This window comes from Rhizophagus irregularis, chromosome 3, assembly GCF_026210795.1.
Source record: "Rhizophagus irregularis chromosome 3, complete sequence".
Lineage (NCBI taxonomy): Eukaryota > Fungi > Glomeromycota > Glomeromycetes > Glomerales > Glomeraceae > Rhizophagus > Rhizophagus irregularis.
In genome coordinates, this window is record NC_089431.1 from 783,664 (window position 1) to 803,298 (window position 19,635).

The following is a 19,635-nucleotide window of genomic DNA, read 5'->3' on the forward strand; positions in this document are numbered from 1 at the left end:
TTTTATTAATACATGCACAAATCGGGAGCTAGCCCGTGATACATGCTATAATTTCGTTTTACAAAGTGAAATGTTTCTACACTGAGCTACACCAGTTTTTCTACAACCTATACTAATACATTATCCCAACATTAGCTCCATGATCCGGTTTCATTTGTCCTAATAACCGATATTCTGGATAAAACAAAACAGTCGTCAGTTATATGAGATATGAAATGTCGCAAAATGTGAATAACATTAGCCTTAATAAAGTTAACGGAAGTTAACGAAAACTTACGTTGTTTGCATTCCGTGATGTTAGTAAGGTCTTCGGGAATCTGTACGAAAAAATCGTCATAGTTTGCAAGTCCAGAAGTTGCTTCATTGCTAAATGCACAGCCACAATCAAAATATTCATACCTTATTTGAGTAATTCACGTCCGGAACTGGAACTTCAATAATTCTTCGTCAACGCTTCTTTCAAACTACGGTTTCTGTTCAGGCATATTATTATAAGTCAGTGTACTGCGCTTTATTTTTCTGTTGCATCTGTTACACACACAAAGCCACATTAGTCAGATCGACGAAAATTTTATATAAATATCCGCCCTGATGAAATAATTTTTCGTTTTACAATTCACACGAGAATGTCGATCGAACGGCGAGAGCCCGAGGTCAAATAAGAGTAATTTGTTGTCGTATCTCACTGCCGATTACGTAATAAAATGTCAAATGGTTTGATTAAACATGATCTGGTGAATAGTCACCATGTAAAAAGGTGCTTTTATTGATGATGTGATTGTGAATTACTATGAACGTGCTGTGACTCAAAATTACAAACGCTTTTTTATGTATATAATGTGCCTCAAACCTCCAAAAATGTCTCCTAACTATTTCTCATTTACTTTCGTAAAACAGATACATTATGGTTGGTTGTTTCATCTTAGGAAGTGGTATTGTTTTCAACTTTGAAATCGGTCGATACAGAGACTTTACACAATTAAAGAAGGCCATTTGGGAGGAGGATAAAGAATACTTTGAAAGAGATGGAATCACAAACGAAAAAAGATTTAAATTATGGAAGGTTCAGATCTCCACCAAAAATAACAACAAGTATGATAAACTTCTGGAGAATCATCATGAAGATCTTGACGTTAAAGAAGATTTCGGTGGTGAGCGGTTAGACGAAACCTGGCGTATTGATTCAATATTTAAATGCCCTCCTCCAGAAGAACACATTCATATTATGGTGCAACCCCCACCGCCCGCCACCACTGGTAAGTGTCTCCCAATGGTTTACCTCTCGAACAAGAAATTCGCGTTATCTCACATTTTTTTTTTATTCGATTAGGGAAAAGAAAAGCGGACGATTTGGACTTGGACGAGACAAATATATCAAAAAAAGAGAAACTAATAGGTAATATTTATCTTTACATTGCGTGGAGAATATAAACATCTTCGTATTCTTGCCTCATGAAAGCAATATGTGATACTAACATTTTTCCTGTTATTCTCATACGATCTAAAGATCTTAGTTCTCCTGAATCAATAGTAAGATTTTTTACGGAGGACGATGAGAATAAAAAATGGATCAAGACTGATTTTGCAAAGCCACTCAAACTGTGCAATAATAAATTTAATTTCGAAAGAGAAGGTCGAGATGATGCACTATATCAAGTATATGATTATATCTATGACCGGCATTGCAAAATTAGTAATGCAAAAAGTCCTGGCGCTAAGGAGTTACATCCTCTTTTTGCACTTCAATCTGCACCAGGAGGGGGAAAATCATTCTTTTTTGACGAGTTAGCTAGTTTGAAAGATGAAGATATCAGTCGTTATTTAGAAAAAAAACATTCTGAGCGCATTAATAATGAAAATCTTAAAGAAGTTATAAGTATTATTCGTAATTCAATCAGCATTTGTATTACATACAATGGAGGTTCACCATATAATGGTGGAGACATTCGAAAAGGATTAATAATGCGAATTTTATGGAGTTATTTTTTTGATGAGAATAAGTTAACTTGGAGTGTTTTTTGCAAAAAATTTGGAAAATGTTTTGTTTCGTTAGATACTTATACAGCAATTGATAGTATCATTCATCATTCAGGGAAATCAGTACTTTTATGTATTGATGAGACTATGAGAGTATTACCAAAAGGCCATGGTGATCTCGAAAATATTAAGACACTATTGAATGAACTCTACAGACCCTATCGGGATTTTTCAAGATTGGCTAACAAATTCTATTTCGTTATATCTACTCTTGATACACTTAATGTGTGGAGTACCCAAACAGACTCACAAAGACCAATTTGTTGGATACCATTAAGAAGGCTCGTTCTTTCAGAATCAGCAAATTTATTTCGTACATTAGTAAGAAATTTGGATGAACATAGATTGTTTGTTATTAAAAAATGCATCTCCGATTGTAATGGACACCCAAGGACCTTGGAGAAATTTTATCAAGTTATAAATGTCGAAAATGGTGATGATACAACCTTAAATACCGATAATTACAGTTCTCTTATGGAGCGTTTGGCAAGAAATCTTAAGCAATTGCTTGGTAGAATTTCTCTTCCTATAGTTAAAATTGCGCTATTTGGAAAAGAAAAATCCTTAACTGATGAAATAGAAACAAAAGCAGGCAAATCGAATTTGAGAGATCTTATTTCTTCCGGAATATATATTAATTCACTTACCGATGAAGGAGAAATATTCAGTGTTATCCCAACCTTATCTCCAGTTTCCCTCCAATATTTCTGCATATACAACAAAGACAGTGAAAGTGAGGAAATAACGGCTATTGCTAAAATATTACGACGCTTATTAACTACCGAATCTTCTTTTGATGAAGAAGTAATGGATGGCAAACCTTTCGAAAAATTTCATACCAATTGGGAGTTACTTTATCGTGCACTTCAAGAGAATGGAAAGAATGTAAGTCTTCGTAATATTTATGATCTACCTGACGAGAACTGGAAAAAAATCGAAATACAACTGCAACGGAAAGAGATTGCCTATTGTCATAATAAAATAGAGTTTCCTCCAGATGGTAACATATATGACACAAATCAAAACACTTTTGAGAATCTTGTTGATTATATATTTGTTCCCAAAAAATCGAATAACAGTGGCTTTGACATGGTCATTTTTGAAAAAAAATCAGATGGGTCTGGATATATTGCGATTAATCTTGAGTGTAGGTTTTCTTATCCAAACAAGAAAACAACATTAGAAAGTAAAGAAATATCGGAAAAATATGAACATATGAAAAGCAAATATCTTATGCATGTTAAATATTTAAGTGGGACTAGAAATAATGTACGTTGGGAATATGGGAGATTTTATGACAAGTCTGCTGTAGGAAAACTTAAAATGAGCGAAAATGATATTTACTTAGTTTTTGTAATTTGGAGAAATATAGGAAATCTTGGTAATGATATATTAGATAATGAAAACATAATTATTGTTAATAGAGATAATTTAAAAAAAATCTACACTCCATCACTTGTAACGCGACCACAGTTCTATAGTGACGAACTCCAAAAAATCAAAGATATTAGATATGAAAATTGAAACCTGTAATACACAGACTAAAATAAAATGATAAAATTAAAGACGAAACTTTTATTACTTATTGCTAATGTTAACTATCAGATTTCCTAAATAAAATTATCCATTTATTACCCATAATTGCAAATTTTTGTCTGTCTATATCTCACCAACACAGACCAAGTTCTATAAGAAAATTTTTTTCGGAAATCTATAGCATAAATTCCGGGGATTATCGATAAGTGTATGCCAATGATTTCGATAAAAATAACAGTGCTCCTCTTCCCTACCATTCCACTCCGCCCTATGATCAAAGATTTATTTCTCAGCGCATTATAGCTTTTCCAATATATATCACATCATAGATGCAAACGTGAAGAATCTTCACGATCAAAAATCACGTGAGGATTCAGGTCAGAATTCAGAACTAATAAACGTATCCACTTGAACACTTATCTTCATGTAATATCAAGTCAAGACGCCATGAGATATTTCCTCATCAGTGATTGTTGTACTAAAAATTTTTTATTGATACACGCAAGGAATAAATTCAAAAGTTCGGATCTCTACCCGTGATACATGAAGTCATTACGTTGCTACGTCTATCCGCCTATTTATTCCTCCGCGAGATTACTCAATGACTTTATCCTTTCATTCCCCTCTACATGAAATACCATTATCCGCATCCCCATACATTATCCATATCGTACTCATATTTACTTTGTGTTTGTGAGATAGTGAAGACAATCTGAACGGCGACCATGCAAAGCTTCATCTTTTTTGGACAGTAGCTTGATCAAATGTCACGGTCTTCCATGGATGACATGTTTGATAACATTCCAAATAAAAAAAAATCACGTGCGCGTGAACAATGTTCACGCCGATCACTTTGCCAAGAAAAATTTTTTATTAATATATGCAAAAAATAAATACAAATGTTCGGGACGTAGCCCCGTGATACATGACGTCTACATGATTACAGACTATAAGCCCACCCCTATTTTTCCATGCTAAAACCTATTTATCCGACTTTCCAGTAAGGTTGCTCGATGACCTATGCTTTTTTATTACCCTTTCTCTACTTTGAGAATCAGAATCCGGCTTCTGTGCCTCCTCCAACAACCATGCAATATGTCCGAGGACTTTTTCGACCTTATCTTGCAAATCTTCATCTTTGTACACAACAGTCACTGGTTCCGATAGCTTGAACGAAGGCTTCCCCTCGATATACGAACATTCCATAAAATACCACTCTTTCGCATCTGTGATAATTCCAAAAGTCTTTCCTGTAAACACATCTCCTTCTTCCATCTCACTTGCTTTACGTTTACGGTTCGATAAAGCAGATTCAAGTTGTACAGCATTCTGGGCAATACCCTTAAAAATATCTTCGTCCTTTACTTCTGTCACGCCAACAGTTTTTGTGGTTTGGAGTAAGTCTATTGCGAAATCAACTGGTCCATGTCCATTGGGTCCTGTGATATTTTTTTCTGGTCGAAGCTCGAACTTCCCTTCGTGTAGATTCGCTCCGGCAACAAGGTAAGAACATACGTATTGTGATTTTGATGCTTCATTTCCGCTGATTGGAATGGACTTGAGACGGGCATTTAGTTCGGCTATAAGATGTTTAAGTATCGCCCGGGAAGAATCATCTTCCAGATCTTTGATCCCGCAAGTGAAAGGCGGAAAGACAGATAATGAAGGGTCCTCTGATTCACAGAGTTCGTAAAGCTGGCACACTTTTGGGAAAGTCCAATCCGAGAAAGCTTTTGAGGGTGTTTCTATGAATACGGTAAACTTTAGATTGTTCTTTGATATGAATATGCAGAGCATCTCACGAAGGTCTTGATCATTATGAGGGAAGTATTTCTCTCCATCATTCATTAAGTTGAGTTCCGCCCCATCATTTTCAAGTGCGGGTGGTTGATACATCTTGCGTATATATTCCTTGAGGCCTTCGAGAGTCGCATGTTCGATATTTGCAGTCCACTTATTTGGCTTCCGTTTCGGGTGAACAACGACGTCGAAGTCTACAATGCAATGTTCAGTTAGAAAATTCTCACGAAATCTCTCTTCCAACTATTTTATACATACCATGTGTGGACTTGTTGAGTAATGCCTGCAACGAAGCGACCTGCTCAAGTAATTCTTGTTCACGGCTCGAAGCGGTGGTGGCCTCTGGCGGAGAGACTAAGACATGAATATGTTCTTCAGGAGGTGAGTCTGGAAAGTATTTCGAAATCTTTTTCGTTGCAAGGAGCTCGTCCCCGTCATTGAGTGTGAGATTGCTTAAGAGATCGTCCTGATCGTCAGGAATTTCCTTTTTCCATAGCTTGAGCCTGTCTGCAGGAAAATTGTCGAACTCTGGTGCCTTTTCTGCCTTAATAGCTTTCTTGAGTTCGCTAATAGGTTCGTCTCTACTTATTTTAACAGAGAAAGCGTTCGCGGTTGTATTTCCTTTAACAAGACAGAATAAAGTGATAGACATATTTCCGACTTATATAGTATTTTTTGCGAAATGTTATTGGCTCAAAGTGCGGTATATGAGGACAAGAGTAAAAAGAATTTATTTGCGAAAAAAATACTGAGGCCTAGTATATGTGAGAAATTATTCTGTTTCACAGACCTGCCGTATGATCAGCAATTGCATGGTGCAACGAACGCCTAATCACTGCGCCTCCATAACCGTGAAGACTCTTCTCGCTTATCACCTGATATAGTGCTACTTTTTATATAGGCTAGATTGGTTCGGATAAAAATGTTAGATTTTATAGTCCTGGACCGCATCATTACACGTGACCCATTTCTCATGTACAGTACAATAATAATACTTTATTTATGGAATAAAAGAAATAAAAAAAACGTTGCCGGAAGGGTCCTAGAGGGACCAAGCCGACCTACAATACATAAAATTGCGAATATACCGCTACATGATGCTCTATAATATTTAAATTTCTACAATAATATGAATTTTATCGTTAGGAGGTTGCTGGGGAAAATGCCTAGAAATTAATTGATATGGGAACATTTCTTCTCCACGTTGGCCTTGCCTATTATTATATTGGCTAATTTGATCACTAATAGTTATAACCACTCCTGAATCGATCTTGCGAAGAATAAAGTTGGTAGGAAGAATATTTTCAAATAATGATGGCCACCTTTCCTTAATCATAGGTCTTAACTGATCGACCGTCTCGTTGGTAGAGATCTTAAGCGTAGTAATACTATGTCTTGTTACACTTTCGGGCTCGGCGCTGGGGATAACAAGGCAATTAAGAGTTAAAGTATTGGCCATTGTCTGGTTCCTATTTCCAAGGACTCATGGTTAGAAAAACTCGCTCCCATACATACATAACTTCTAGCATAAACATACCTTATTTTGCGTTAGCTACGCTAGTGAAACTATTTTCTCTGGGAAAGTTTTTTGCGGAAAGTTGGCTGAACTTCCACATACCTCTACATGCTTTATATATGCCTGGGAAAAAGTTAAGGAGGCATGAGGCGTAATTAGTATTGTCGTATGATGCCAAGAGCTCTATGAAAGCACATGTAAACGGAATCCTCTTACCTTTTCACATGGAGATCTACCGGAGAGACATAGTTGGCTTTACGCCTGCTGATCTCGGAATTGCGACTCCACTAGCCTTTCATAACATATGCTTTTGTCAGCACTATTTACTTTTAGAGTTGGTCCTGTGTTGCATGTAGACCTCCTTTCACATTTTTCTCATGATTGTTCGGGAAAAAAAATAAAGAATAAAGGTTAATATGTTTTTCGAATATATATGTGAAAATTAATATGTCGCACAAACCCTGCCTGGTGATCGGCCTTTTTCTGTCACACAATCTGTGGCTCAGCAAATTCTTCCGAGCTGATGATCACTATCCCGGGTTGACGATCAGTATTCCGGACTCACCTTCGGTAAAATTTTCCGCATTAAATATATTACTTTATTATAGCAATCATGGCAAATAATAATCCCGAAACGCTTGCTCAGTTTTATGGACTGTTTTTATATAAGAAGAAGGATATAATAGCTATTCAGGAGAAACTCGGTATTGGCCCTGGCAATGCAAATGAATTAGTAGTGCCTCCAGATTCCGAGCTCATGGGGAAAACACTTGCCGATTCTTACGAGCTATTGTTAGAATTGGTGGGGGATTTAATTCCGATACAGGAGAAACTTGGTATTGATCTCAATCCTGTTCTAGAAGTGGAACTTAGAAGGGATAAAACCTCTTCAGATAAACCAATTAGATTATTTGATTTGCTTTTATCTTTAGAAGATGATATAGTAGTAATTCAGGATAAACTCGGTATTATTGGCTATACCAATCAAGAAAGGGCAGAAGAAGTCGATGAAAAAGCAAGAGCATATCTCCAAAAGTTTGAGGAATTCCACGGTCCATTAGAAGATGTTCCAATTGTGATTTTACAGAAATATGGTGAAATGGGAGTAAATAAAATTCGGTTTACTGGAGAGGGGCATCCGCTATTTCCAAATCTCTCTCCTCAACAATTGCACGAAATATTCGTCAAAAATTCAGCTAACACCGATCAGTGCCCATATCTAGAACAGGTAAGCTAATCTATATTTTTTGTCGCACAATCTGACCGAAGGCGCTGTGCATGGCCCAGCAAATTCTTCTGAGCTGAAGATCACCGCTCCGGATTAGTAAGATCAGTAGAGTTTCACCATTCTGCTTGATCGTCGAGTAATGCTACCGAATAATTCCTTGGCGCTTGTCTGATTATAGCTATAGTGGAGTGATTGGCACCAGAGTCCACAGTCATAGATATATTGGAGTTATCAACACTATACCGGGTGTTATATAACCGACCACCACTCCGGAGCGATGGTCTAGCTAGAATACGGCGTTCACTCAATCTCCTTGATAATTCGTCGTTGATAAAATTTTTTAAGGATGCAACATCTCTTGGTGTATTATGTGGTATTTCCAGTTGCCTTGCGAGTTGATGGATCGGATCTAGGGGATGTACCCGAATAGGCACGAAATTCTCAACATGGATATTTGGACTAAGCGAGGAAACCAGCTGATCTACGGCCTCTTTGCTAATATTATTACACCCTTCCAAATTGAGGTATTTTAAATTAAGACATGAACCAGCAATTTCTTTGATAGTTATATCGGTAATATTACAAAAGCTAAGGTCGAGTTGCTGGAGCCTTGGGCAAGAACGAATAACATTACAAATTGATGTTTCAGAATATTCTCTACGATTAGAGATATTTAGATATTCTAATCTATGGCATGACTTCACGATTCTCCATAGACCACTGCCATCTACTTCTCGAGTACTAAAGCCACCTGGTCGATCAATGCATAGATTGAGATACTTCAGATTCGGGTATGAACTCGCTATCAGTTCTAATGCTCTATTACTAAATGCTATGCTATTTATGAAACTCAAGTGGGTTATATTTGGGCATGAATGTACAATGCTTATGATTTTTTTATCTGAAAGTGAATGGTAGTATGATACTTCGAGATGAGTTACATTTGAGCAATAAACTGGCGTTTGCTTCCTACGTACTAACTTTATGAATTTTTTCAATCGAGAGAGATCCTTTGCACGTTCTATCCTTATGAATTTATTTAATCGAGGGTGATCCTTTGCACAGTAATTTTTATAATCATTTGGAAGAGATTGTCCAGGATATAAGTCTTTCCCTCTCAATTCAATACGTCTCCATAGAATAGGGGCACCACATCTGTACTAAAGCCGGCTAACAAATAGAGCAGGGTGGAGGGATTTATCTATCAATAAAAAATATAGAATCTGCTCTAATAGTTCTGGTAAATTAAAAATGCTTGAATGCGCCATAAATATTCTGTTTTATATGTTGTATCTTTAAACGAAAAAAATAAAGTTAGCTATAGTGCAAAGTGATCACTGCTCCGGACTATTGGTTGGGTTGGGAAAATCAGTCATAGCTCGGATCTGACTATCAGATAATGTCGAAATGTAATTTACTTCTTTGAATGGGATCGCAAAATTATCTTCTAATAATAGTTTTGAATTGCGTATATCCAAAGTTGCACCACTTTCTCGGAACCAAGGACCTCCCAAGGTTAAATCAGGAAAATGGTCTGGCCAATCTGGTCCAACAACTATGAATTCAGTGGGTATGCTTTTATACTTCTTGCCATTTTCAAAACCAATATGCAGATTGACCTTTCCTAATGTGGGATAGAATGCATCCGGAATCTCAATATGATTGCTTTCACTATGATATGTAGTTCCTAATTCACCAATATGTTTTTGGCTAATGTAATTTACATTGGCGCTCGTATTAATTGATGCCTCAATAGGAATATTTTCTTCGATTACACAATTCACGAATACCATTTTTATTATAGCACATATAATATTCAAATATAAAAAATAAATTTCTATCACTGCGGACTGGCATTTATCGGATAGCTAATTAGCCTTATTTTTTATTATATGCATTTTCTCCTGATCTTTCTTTTGGGCTAGGCGCTTCCTAATTCTTTGATGCTTAATCATGTTTACTATCTCATCAATATCAGAATCAGATGAACTGGATTCAGATGAACTACTCTCAGATGACGAACTATATTCAGACGAACTAGTCTCAGATGAGCTTGATTTAGATGAACTACTCTCAGATGAAGTAGACTTGGGCGGGATATTGGTTAAGGCTGTTAGATGCTTTTGATCACTTTCCATTTTGATTATTTATATGCTAAACTTAATAACTTTGACTGAAAAAATATGCAAAGTGTCTGACTCAACCCACTTCAAACTACAATCTGCTTAACCTTTCTCGGTCGTGCCTTCCTTCGTTGCTTATGAGGGATATCCTCGCTCTTTCTTAACATAGCGCCTCTTGACCCTTTTTTACCAATAAGCGAGGGAACTATTTCATGAATTAAGTCAACCACAGTTTCCCTATCCACACATTCATCCAGATCTTCCACTACATATTCGTCCAGATTTTCCAATCCATCTTCTAAGGATCCTACATCTCTTTCCAGTCTTTTTACCGACTTTTTATACTCAGAATAGTAGTTATCCATTTTTTCATCCAGTGCCCCCATCTTTTCAGAAAGCGCACTATCCATATCTGCAATCCGCTTAGCAATTTTCTCATATCTGGACACTTCCTGCTCAATAGGTGTACTATCGGATGAGTGGTTTTGGTCGGTTACCATTTTTACGATACTTTATATATGCTATATCTTGCCTGGGCGAAAAAATAAAATTAATAAACTCCTTTGATCTATCGATTATTTTCATCGAAAAGCTCACGTAGCTGTCAGCGCTCTTTTTGGATTTTATTAGATTGTTGAATAAGAGCTGGATCTCTGGCATAGTTATTAATAATTTCAGGATTCACTCCGGCTTTTGCTAATTCCTCTCGAAATCGGTATCATGTGAGGCACTTGCTATGACTTCTTTTCTATCATTATTTTTCGGTCCTAAATTTATACTATAGCGGTGAATATCCCACTTATTACCAGTCTTGGCACAATATTCTGCCCTTTTCTCTATAGTAAACTTCTCCTTTCTTTTATCTGGTACGAGAGACTCTTTCTTCTTTTTACTATATTTGCGCCGGGTTAGGAGATCTTTGACACATTTGCGGGCCTCCCAACCCTGTAATGAAACACCAAGTTCTTTGTTGTGTTTACTCAGTTGCTTTGGACTGGACTTAGCAGATAAGTTATATTTTTCTGAAAACTGCTCTAGGATCGATTTAAAGTTATTTGTTTTGGGTTTTCGGGCCTTTGGGGTTGCTTTTGTCATAGCCATGCGATATCTTACGGCCAATTTGAAATTTGCAGATAGATAGGATATGCGAAAAAAAAATACCCCTCAATCATAAATTTCGGGACCTAACAAAATTTGCCGAAGGTGCGTTGCTAGTAACTATACATATTGATAATATCAGATATTTCATCATTTTCTGCAGACTCCGATTCCGACTCTGGGTTGTGATCAGATTCTGAGTCTTCTGTTTCCGTATCACCTTTAGAATAATTATTTCCTGCATCGAGACCTATATAATGTCTTAATGCGATTTTTGTGAGATTGCTAAGATGCTGAGGGGTCGATTTGGGTCCACCATGAGTCCTGCAAGCATGTTTACCTCCTGTTTTTCTTAAATCCTTTGGGAGAGACTTATAAGGCTTTTGTTTTAAGAATTCATTAAAGCTTCTAACATTACCAATATTACGTTTCCCATTTTTATCGTAGACAGGATCACGTAACTTTCTAGCCTTAATTGCCTCTTGAATCCAGATAAGCAATTCCCTTGCACGTTCTGGATCCTTTTCCATAGAGAGAAATCGTCGTGGGTCCTTCTTCCCCTTATCCTTTTTATAACCTATGCAATACCAAGTATAACCCCTTTTATACCATGCGGGTGGATCCTCGGATTCTGGTTCATAGTGTATAATCTGAAGAGATGATACTTCTGAAGGTCTCATGCTCAACATCACAATCACATCTGCGAGATTCTCTCGATTAGGTATTTTAGAAGTATCTATATTTTGAAGCCTTTCACGAACCCTCGCTAAGGAGAAGTGTGGGGGGATTCCATCCGAGTTAGCCATTGTCTCATCAGTTCGTTCTTTCTGAATTTTATTAGACTCTTGAATAAGTTCTGGATCTTTAGCAAGGGTATCAATAGTTGTGGTATCTACCCCACCTTCTGCTAACTTCACACGGAATGTTGACTGACGCGAGGCAGCAGCAACGATTTCATTTTCATCTTTATTTTTCGGATCTAACTCCAAATGATGGGTGAAAATGTCCAAAGCAGTACCGGCCTTAGCACAGTATTTTGCCCTTTCTTCTATGGTGAGCTTTTCCTTTCTTTTGTCTGGCACGAGAACCCCTATCTGCTCTTTGCTAAATGCTTTTCTTTTTTTAGTGCCTCTGACAAGAAGATCTTTAATGCTCTTGCGGTCTGTCCAATCATGTAGTTGAGCATTAAGTTCTGGAGCATGTTCTCTTAATTGTTCTAAGGTGGAGTTGGCCGACAAATTATACTTATCTAGGTGCTGTTCTAAAATCGTAACAAAGTTATTAGTTTTCAGCTTTCGAGTCTTCGGGATTGTTTTTCTGGTAGCCATGCTGATAATAAGTAGTTATATTTGTTATCTACTCATACATACATAGAAAAAGTTCAATTCGAAAATAATTATCCTGATAATTTACTATATGTGGACCACTCATGGCCGGTGAAAGCTATCGGAGGGTTAGAGAAAGGGGACAAAAAGAATATTATAACTTATTGCGAGCTCTCTATGAGGTCACAAGCTCCGCCCAGAATATGTTTTGCATAAATTTGAAAATTGCAGGTAGATAGGATATGCGAAAAAATAATAATAATTTAGAATTTTATATCGCCTATGAGTAAAGAACATAAAGACCCTCTTACCTAATCACCTCACCTATAAATCGGCTTCTTATTCGCTCTTTACCAAAGCATACCATTCTCCTGAAGTATGCTTATATTTTTTGTCATTTCTTGTCGATATCAAACCTACCATAGATGACCGTTCTCTTGAAGTATGCTAATACCCTTTTGCCACTCCTCATCGTCATAAACATATGTCCGGGGCTTACCTGCATTCTCGAAGTTGCGGAGATATATTTCTTCACTTATTAGCCTTTCTCTCCTAGACATATAAAATATATCGTTTACATTCATACCGTCTTCTTTCGCGAAATCGATGGCATCTGCGTCCGACATCATTCTGTCCCTATATTCATGAGATAGTCTGATATCTTTTTCTGTGATGGTCACGAATACGTCTGGATCTTTGCCATGATCGATAGCCCATTTCCTGAGGCACTCTTCTCGCTCTTGTCTAGCCAGAAGTATGGTAGATGATACTTCGTTACTAGATTTAATAGACTTGGGTGACTTACAAGTCTCTGGTTCATCGATTACTGGTTCAGGTCTTTTAGAAGTCTCAGATGTACCAGATGTTGGGGCGACCGGAGCACGTGTATCTTCTGCCATATAGTCGAAAAGTGCCTGAGTCGAATCATCCTGATTACTGGCCTTATTATCTTTACTGGTATTAGGTGAAGGCTTATTCTTTCTATCGGCTACTCTGTTATGGCGCTCTGACTGAGGTAGGATTATTTTCTGTGGAATGGTTGGTCCCTCTAGGACCATTTCTGGCACATTGAATATGGGTATGTCTGTAGTCTCATTTTCGGGCAAGTCGTCTTGAGGTATATCGGAAAATTCTTCCATATCACCTAGGCCGTGTTCACAAAGCTTGACTATGATTTTGGAGCGGTCAAGGATATACTGCCACTCTCTTTTTCCGCCTTCCACTCGTACTTGTTTATACTCAGTAATATTTTTCTCTGATAGCTTCTTACCGAAAATGTTATTAGGTAATGCCTTTTCACCATTATCCCCACACCATTCAAGATATTTTTGGTATAAAAATGCTTTGCTACTGGTCCTGATTCCACTACTCTCAGCCCAAGATGCAATATGGTCAATTATAAATCGAATGGGATTAGAAAGCTGATTTCGCATTGTTTCTACCTTCATTTTAGTTGGTGGAATCTTACGTGGCTTCCATTCTGAAAGATTAAGATTAAGCAAATATGTCATAAATGATCCTGGCGTATCAGGGTGCTCAAGAATTCCCCCTAACTGATCGAAATATGTGAAGTTACTTTTACAGCGGGGAGAAACATCTAAACATACAATACGTCCATCCCCCATTTCCACTCGAATTGGGGTATCATGATTACTTAAAACCATAAATCCGGGATAATGACCACACTCTTGAAATTCTAATCCCTTACGCTCAATCGAGACGTAATCTTCTGTAATAAGGGACTTTAGATGGTCATTCGCTTTATGCCATTCACCACTGGCCATTCCCGCCTCATTCATAATTATAAGCTTGCGTCCTTGAATAGCACTGTTGAATTTTCCAAGAATTTTTCCAAGGTCGGAAGTTGAATATACGAGCTCTGGGCCAAATAAGCTTTTTCGAACGAAATTGGTAATAATGTTTTTCCCACAACGTGGTGGGGAACGTAATACAAGAATAGTTCCAGGGATTATGCTAGGATGCTGGACTAGGAATGCGAACCATTTCAGAACATATTTGGAAAGATTTTTGTCCCCATTGCACCAGATATATTCTATATGCCAGATAATTGGATTTACGAGATCGTAATTAATATGGGAAGCTGGCTTTGCTTTGAATCCTAAGAAAAGATTAAAGAATTTGGTTTTCGGCGGAATAGTATTTGGAGGATATGGTAGGAAATCGATATCCGCATAAGCAATCAAACCAGTATTGAATGCATTTTCTATTAAAGATTGTAATTTTATCGCTTCCCCACCTAACTCGACGATATTAATCGTTAATTTACCGATATCTAACTTGAATCCCATATCAAAGTATAGGCCACCATCTGATTTTTTGTGCTTGAGAATCCATGTCTTTGATTTTTTTTGAACGCAGGCGATCGTTGCTTGGATTGTATTATACACTTCATTACGTGTAAATCTTTTCTTAGAGGTGCACATGGATATTAAATCCCACCATACGAAATGATCATTAGGGTCAGAAATTCTAGGCCGACCCTGTTTCTCTGGAATTGGAAGCTTTTTTTTCCCTATCTAAGGCTGTCTCGCCAATAGTAAGCTTTTTTGAAGGTTTTCTGGATTCGGGTTGCCTATTTTGGTTTGCTCGGTAGCAGAAAAAGCTGTAGGATTTTTTATTTCGAATAATATATCCATGATCACTATCATGTTCTCGGTCACATATTGGACAGTGCGATGGAGAAATGCGTGATAGTGGAAATTTGTTGGGAAAATTTTCAGATGGATATGAGAGACTATACCCTTCGATGTTAGCTTCTTGAAGCAATTCTTCTACCAGTTCGAATTCAGCCTCAGTGGTTTCGCTATTTGTATCATCAAATCTTTGGACTTTTGGCTCCGGAATATCTAAAAGAGAACTTTTTACGACTTCTGATTCATCATTAGGTGGGCGGATCATGAAGTCAAAGACAGATCCATCTTTTGGATGAATAGCCTTTTTCACACGAACATGTTCTCCTGTTTTTTCATTGTATTTGGGCGATCCAAGCATTCTCAATGAAAATGAAGATTTGTTTGCTATGTTATCAATAATACTATTTGCCTGTAGAGCCACTGGAAGTTTTTTACGAACAAGCTCGGTGAATATAGCGACTCGAGCAATATTTGGAAGTCTCATGCCAGTAGTAGAGATATGGAGAGACATTTTTTTTGCATTACTACTGCTGGCAATTGTTAAAGTTTTATGATTCCACTCCGGAAATACTTCATGACATGTCTTTATAAAAGCATGATATAGCAAATCACCTATCTCTTTGCGTGTTAGCTTAGGTTCAATAGTATCAAGTACTTCTTGTGGTAAATCGAAATCTACAATAGGCCGGAGTGGCTCATCCCCACTAATAAATTCGTGTAAGGAATGACCTTCGCGTTCTAAGAGTATGGCTTCTATTCCATCCTCATGGTCTGCGCCAAGAAAATGTCTTGGTCCGACACTATCGTCCCAAATTTTATAACGGTATTCGCCTACACCAGCGCTTTTAAACTCATACGGGGCGGGCGCGTCGGAGAGGAACTCTGAAAGTGAGGATTGGGTCGTGTTATTATATCGCAAATATACAGTTCGAGAGAAACTATATACTCCGGGAGAAATAAGTTTAAAATGAAAATTAATTCCGAAATATATAAATCGACACATAAACTGACTATTTATAGTTATTAAAAATGGTATTTTATCGATGTACTTATATTCACAGGAGTGGTAAGATTTGCAATCGGGGATGCTACCATCCGAAGTAAGGATGGTCATCGGTCCTAGAAGACCGCGATCCTACGGTCCTACACCATAAAAAGACGGACCGGTCCATCTTAGTGTAAGACCGCGGTCTTTTGGTCCTGTATCACATATAATAAGACCGTCGGTCTTTTTAAGGACCGCAGTCTTTTTAAGACCGATCGGTCTTTTTTCTTTTTTTTGCAAATAAAAAAAGATTTTCTTCCTTAACTTTATTAGGAATAGCCTTGTTTTATAAATGAACACTAATTGGGATGATTTTTATTAATATAAATTTTTTTTTTTACAAATCACCTGGATTTATGATCATCACATACGTCATGCACTTACTATTATTGTATTAGTGACAATCATATGATCATTTTCGTTTAATCAAACACTAACCTTTTAGCTAAATATGAGTTAAGCATGATAAAACTAGTTGTATTTATGCAAAAATGCATCACAGTGTTCAAACTTGCACAGTAGTTAAAAAATTTTCCCATCGCAATTTTTTTTTTTATTAAATTTTTTTTTTCTTTTTTGAATTATGGCTGAAGAGCAAGAACAAGAGGATAATTACAACTCTTTTCCATATGAATCCTTTATAGAGGATCAAATTTTTATTGATTATGAGGATGAGGAATATGAAGAAAGAGATAGTGAAATAACAACAGAAATGGCTGAAAGAGGAACTGAAATTACTGAAACTGAAACTGAAACTTCTAGTATTAGATCTAAAGAATTAAGACAAGCTAGAGTTTGGAAACATTTTGAAAAAAAGACAATTGAAAAAGATGATGAACAAACTGAAACTTATATTTTATGTCATATTTGTGAAGGCCATTTCTCTGCAAACAATTCTACTACAACTCTTGAACGTCATTTAAAAGCTAAACATTTTGATGTATATAAAGACTTAGGTCAAGTTGAATCTAATGCAAAACCCTGGACAGTTGATATACAACAAGAAAAGCATAATCTTTTTGTTAATTGGATTATCACAGACCAGCAACCATTTACCATTGTTGAAAATCAAAGTTTTAAAAAATTTATAGCATCTATTCAACCAAAATACAAAATTCCATCTCGACACATAATAAAAGATATGATAATGAAAAAGTTTGAAAATGCACAAATTCAAATAAAAAACTACCTTCAACTTTCAACTTCCAAAATTTCGTTAACAATGGATATGTGGACAACAATTAGTTCATTAGATATTTTGGCAGTAACAATTCATTTTATAAAAGATGATTGGCAGTTTGATCACTTTGTATTAGATGTATTGTATATTCCTTCACCACACACAGCTTTAGCAATTAAAGATTCTATTATTAAAATTGTTTCAGAATTAAATATTGCAGATCGATTAATTGGAATTACTAGTGACAATGAAGCAAAGATGTTAGCTGCGACTCGACTGATTAAAGAAGATCTTAATTTATCAGAATTTTGCCACTATCGCTGTGCAGCACATATTTTAAACCTTGCTGTTGAAGCAGCACTTAATACAAGTATAGTTCCTAATTGTGTCAAAAAGTTGCGTATATTTATTAGTACAGTAAGAAATTCACCTAAACAAATGGATAAGTTAAAGGAGTTTTTTCAAGTTGAAAAAATTAAATTTAAAGTACCACTTCCAGATTGTACTACAAGATGGAACTATACATTCTACATGATAGATCGAGCATTAGAAATTAAACCTCTTTTGGCTCATTTAGTATCAAATCTTACATCATTATCAAATAATTGGCCAAATGAAGAAGAATGGAATATACTTACTATTTTAGCAGACTTATTAGCTCCTTTTGCATCAGTAACAAGAGTGATATCTGCTTCTAGTTATCCAACTATTGGTGAAGTTAAATTACTTTTTGAAGGTATTAGAATGCATTTAAATCAATCTCGAGGTGAAAATTTTATTTTACAAGACCAAGTAGATGAAATGAACCGTGTTTTTACAAATTATTTTGATGAAATAAGTGAGGCATTACATGTTCCAGCCTTTTTTGATCCCCGTTATAAAAAATTAGCATATGGTGATATGTCTCAAAATAATATTTTTGAACCAATTCGTAGAGCAATGGCCAATTATAGAGAATCTGATGATACTCATATACCATCTCAACCCATTCAGGCTTCTCAGCGTCATTTAATGAATTTATCAGCAATTGAAACAAGAAATTTTTTTCGCAATTTAATAGCACCAAATCAAACTCCGCAGCCTGTTTTAAATGAATTGGAACTTTATTTTACTTCTAACTCACCGGGTGATGAAATAGTACCTTTAGAATGGTGGAAAAACCATTCTATGGAATACCCAACATTATCAAAAATGGCAAAGGACTACTTAGCCATAATGCCAACGTCTGTTCCTTGCGAACAGTTTTTTTCAATTGCAGGAAACCAATTTAGTCAAACATGTAACAGAATTGATGCTAATACAGCACGAGCATGTTTATGCTTAAAATCTTGGTTAGAACAAGGAAAAATTGAATAAAATATTAAAAAATTTTGATATTTTATCCTTTCATATAATTAAAAAATCTTTCATTTTATTTTTTTTGTATAAATTTTTTAACTTTTTATGTATTCTCTTTAAAAATATATGTATTTATTATTAACATTAAAAATAAATTAACATTTATAAAAAATGAATAAATTACTAAATTTCAGAATGAACAAATAATCTTAAAAATTAATAAATTAGCATTAGGAAAGAATATAAGCATGTAAGTGGGCAGAGTTGCCTGTCAAAACACTGAAACTCCAAACTTTAAAAAAAGCGTTTAAGTGGAATATCTCGTCATCCAGTGATCAGAAAAGGATGAAACCACCACCATTCGAATCCTCTCAGCGAGACGCGTCGAATGGTGACTAAACTATATTTCCAGGATCAATAGATAACCAACAATTATTGAATTTGTTATAAAATAGTTTTGCTGACGTAATTGTTTTTCTATCGATTCTAAAATCATGATTTTGATACCATTCGACGCGTCTCAGTAAGACGATTCGAATGGTGGTAAATTCATCCTTTTATAATCACTGGATGGCGAGATATTACGTTTTAAAGTTTTTTTTTGAAATTTCCGAAGTCATAGTTTCGAAAATTTAAAGCTTTGAGAAAAAATACTTCAAAACGCAATATCTCACTATCCAGTGATTGTAAAAGGATGATTTTACCACCATTCGAATCGTCTCGCTGCAGCGCGTCGAATGGTATCAAAATCATGA

At 36.1% G+C, this 19,635-nt stretch overlaps 10 protein-coding genes across 10 annotated transcripts; 2 read left to right on the forward strand and 8 right to left on the reverse strand.

Moving 5' to 3' along the window:
* Positions 1–704: 704 nt before the first annotated feature.
* OCT59_020220 (uncharacterized protein) lies at positions 705–3,607 on the forward strand (the record flags this gene model as incomplete). Its single annotated transcript, XM_025325568.2, has 4 exons — positions 705–757; positions 898–1,256; positions 1,331–1,396; positions 1,508–3,607. 4 exons carry the CDS (start codon positions 705–707, stop codon positions 3,559–3,561), a joined length of 2,532 nt encoding a protein of 843 aa, XP_025180663.2. The 3' UTR covers positions 3,562–3,607.
* Positions 3,608–4,385: 778 nt separating this feature from the next.
* On the reverse strand, positions 4,386–6,109 carry OCT59_020221 (Coronin-like protein crn1). Its single transcript, XM_066149043.1, has 2 exons — positions 5,632–6,109; positions 4,386–5,567 (listed from the first exon to the last, which is right to left on the reverse strand). The coding sequence occupies exons 1-2, from the start codon at positions 6,023–6,025 to the stop codon at positions 4,555–4,557; spliced, it is 1,407 nt and encodes a 468-aa protein (XP_065989995.1). The 5' UTR covers positions 6,026–6,109; the 3' UTR covers positions 4,386–4,554.
* Positions 6,110–6,347: 238 nt separating this feature from the next.
* On the reverse strand, positions 6,348–6,977 carry OCT59_020222 (uncharacterized protein). The gene is made up of 2 exons (XM_025310619.2): positions 6,911–6,977; positions 6,348–6,842 (listed from the first exon to the last, which is right to left on the reverse strand). The coding sequence occupies exon 2, from the start codon at positions 6,830–6,832 to the stop codon at positions 6,485–6,487; it is 348 nt and encodes a 115-aa protein (XP_025180662.1). The 5' UTR covers positions 6,833–6,842; positions 6,911–6,977; the 3' UTR covers positions 6,348–6,484.
* A 525-nt stretch (positions 6,978–7,502) lies between these two features.
* On the forward strand, positions 7,503–8,126 carry OCT59_020223 (uncharacterized protein; the record flags this gene model as incomplete). The annotated part of the gene is made up of 1 exon (XM_066149044.1): positions 7,503–8,126. One exon carries the CDS (start codon positions 7,503–7,505, stop codon positions 8,124–8,126), a length of 624 nt encoding a protein of 207 aa, XP_065989996.1.
* Positions 8,127–8,230: 104 nt separating this feature from the next.
* OCT59_020224 (uncharacterized protein) lies at positions 8,231–9,910 on the reverse strand (the record flags this gene model as incomplete). Its single annotated transcript, XM_025310618.2, has 2 exons — positions 8,231–9,277; positions 9,536–9,910. The coding sequence occupies 2 exons, from the start codon at positions 9,908–9,910 to the stop codon at positions 8,231–8,233; spliced, it is 1,422 nt and encodes a 473-aa protein (XP_025180658.2).
* A 75-nt stretch (positions 9,911–9,985) lies between these two features.
* Positions 9,986–10,255, reverse strand: OCT59_020225 (uncharacterized protein; the record flags this gene model as incomplete). Its single annotated transcript, XM_066149045.1, has 1 exon — positions 9,986–10,255. One exon carries the CDS (start codon positions 10,253–10,255, stop codon positions 9,986–9,988), a length of 270 nt encoding a protein of 89 aa, XP_065989997.1.
* Positions 10,256–10,326: 71 nt separating this feature from the next.
* OCT59_020226 (uncharacterized protein) lies at positions 10,327–10,740 on the reverse strand (the record flags this gene model as incomplete). Its single annotated transcript, XM_066149046.1, has 1 exon — positions 10,327–10,740. One exon carries the CDS (start codon positions 10,738–10,740, stop codon positions 10,327–10,329), a length of 414 nt encoding a protein of 137 aa, XP_065989998.1.
* A 196-nt stretch (positions 10,741–10,936) lies between these two features.
* Positions 10,937–11,341, reverse strand: OCT59_020227 (uncharacterized protein; the record flags this gene model as incomplete). The annotated part of the gene is made up of 1 exon (XM_066149047.1): positions 10,937–11,341. The coding sequence occupies one exon, from the start codon at positions 11,339–11,341 to the stop codon at positions 10,937–10,939; it is 405 nt and encodes a 134-aa protein (XP_065989999.1).
* Positions 11,342–11,451: 110 nt separating this feature from the next.
* On the reverse strand, positions 11,452–12,666 carry OCT59_020228 (uncharacterized protein; the record flags this gene model as incomplete). The annotated part of the gene is made up of 1 exon (XM_066149048.1): positions 11,452–12,666. The coding sequence occupies one exon, from the start codon at positions 12,664–12,666 to the stop codon at positions 11,452–11,454; it is 1,215 nt and encodes a 404-aa protein (XP_065990000.1).
* Positions 12,667–15,153: 2,487 nt separating this feature from the next.
* On the reverse strand, positions 15,154–16,320 carry OCT59_020229 (uncharacterized protein; the record flags this gene model as incomplete). The annotated part of the gene is made up of 1 exon (XM_066149049.1): positions 15,154–16,320. The coding sequence occupies one exon, from the start codon at positions 16,318–16,320 to the stop codon at positions 15,154–15,156; it is 1,167 nt and encodes a 388-aa protein (XP_065990001.1).
* Between the last annotated feature and the right edge of the window lie 3,315 nt (positions 16,321–19,635).

Bases quoted from the DNA above. Each gene is read 5' to 3' on its own strand.
- OCT59_020221 (XM_066149043.1), bottom strand. From the start codon at position 6,025: ATGTCTATCACTTTATTCTGTCTTGTTAAAGGAAATACAACCGCGAAC. The intron at 5,568-5,631 runs GTATGTATAAAA...ATTGCATTGTAG, and splicing joins ACTCAACAAGTCCACACATG to ACTTCGACGTCGTTGTTCAC.
- OCT59_020222 (XM_025310619.2), bottom strand. From the start codon at position 6,832: ATGGCCAATACTTTAACTCTTAATTGCCTTGTTATCCCCAGCGCCGAG.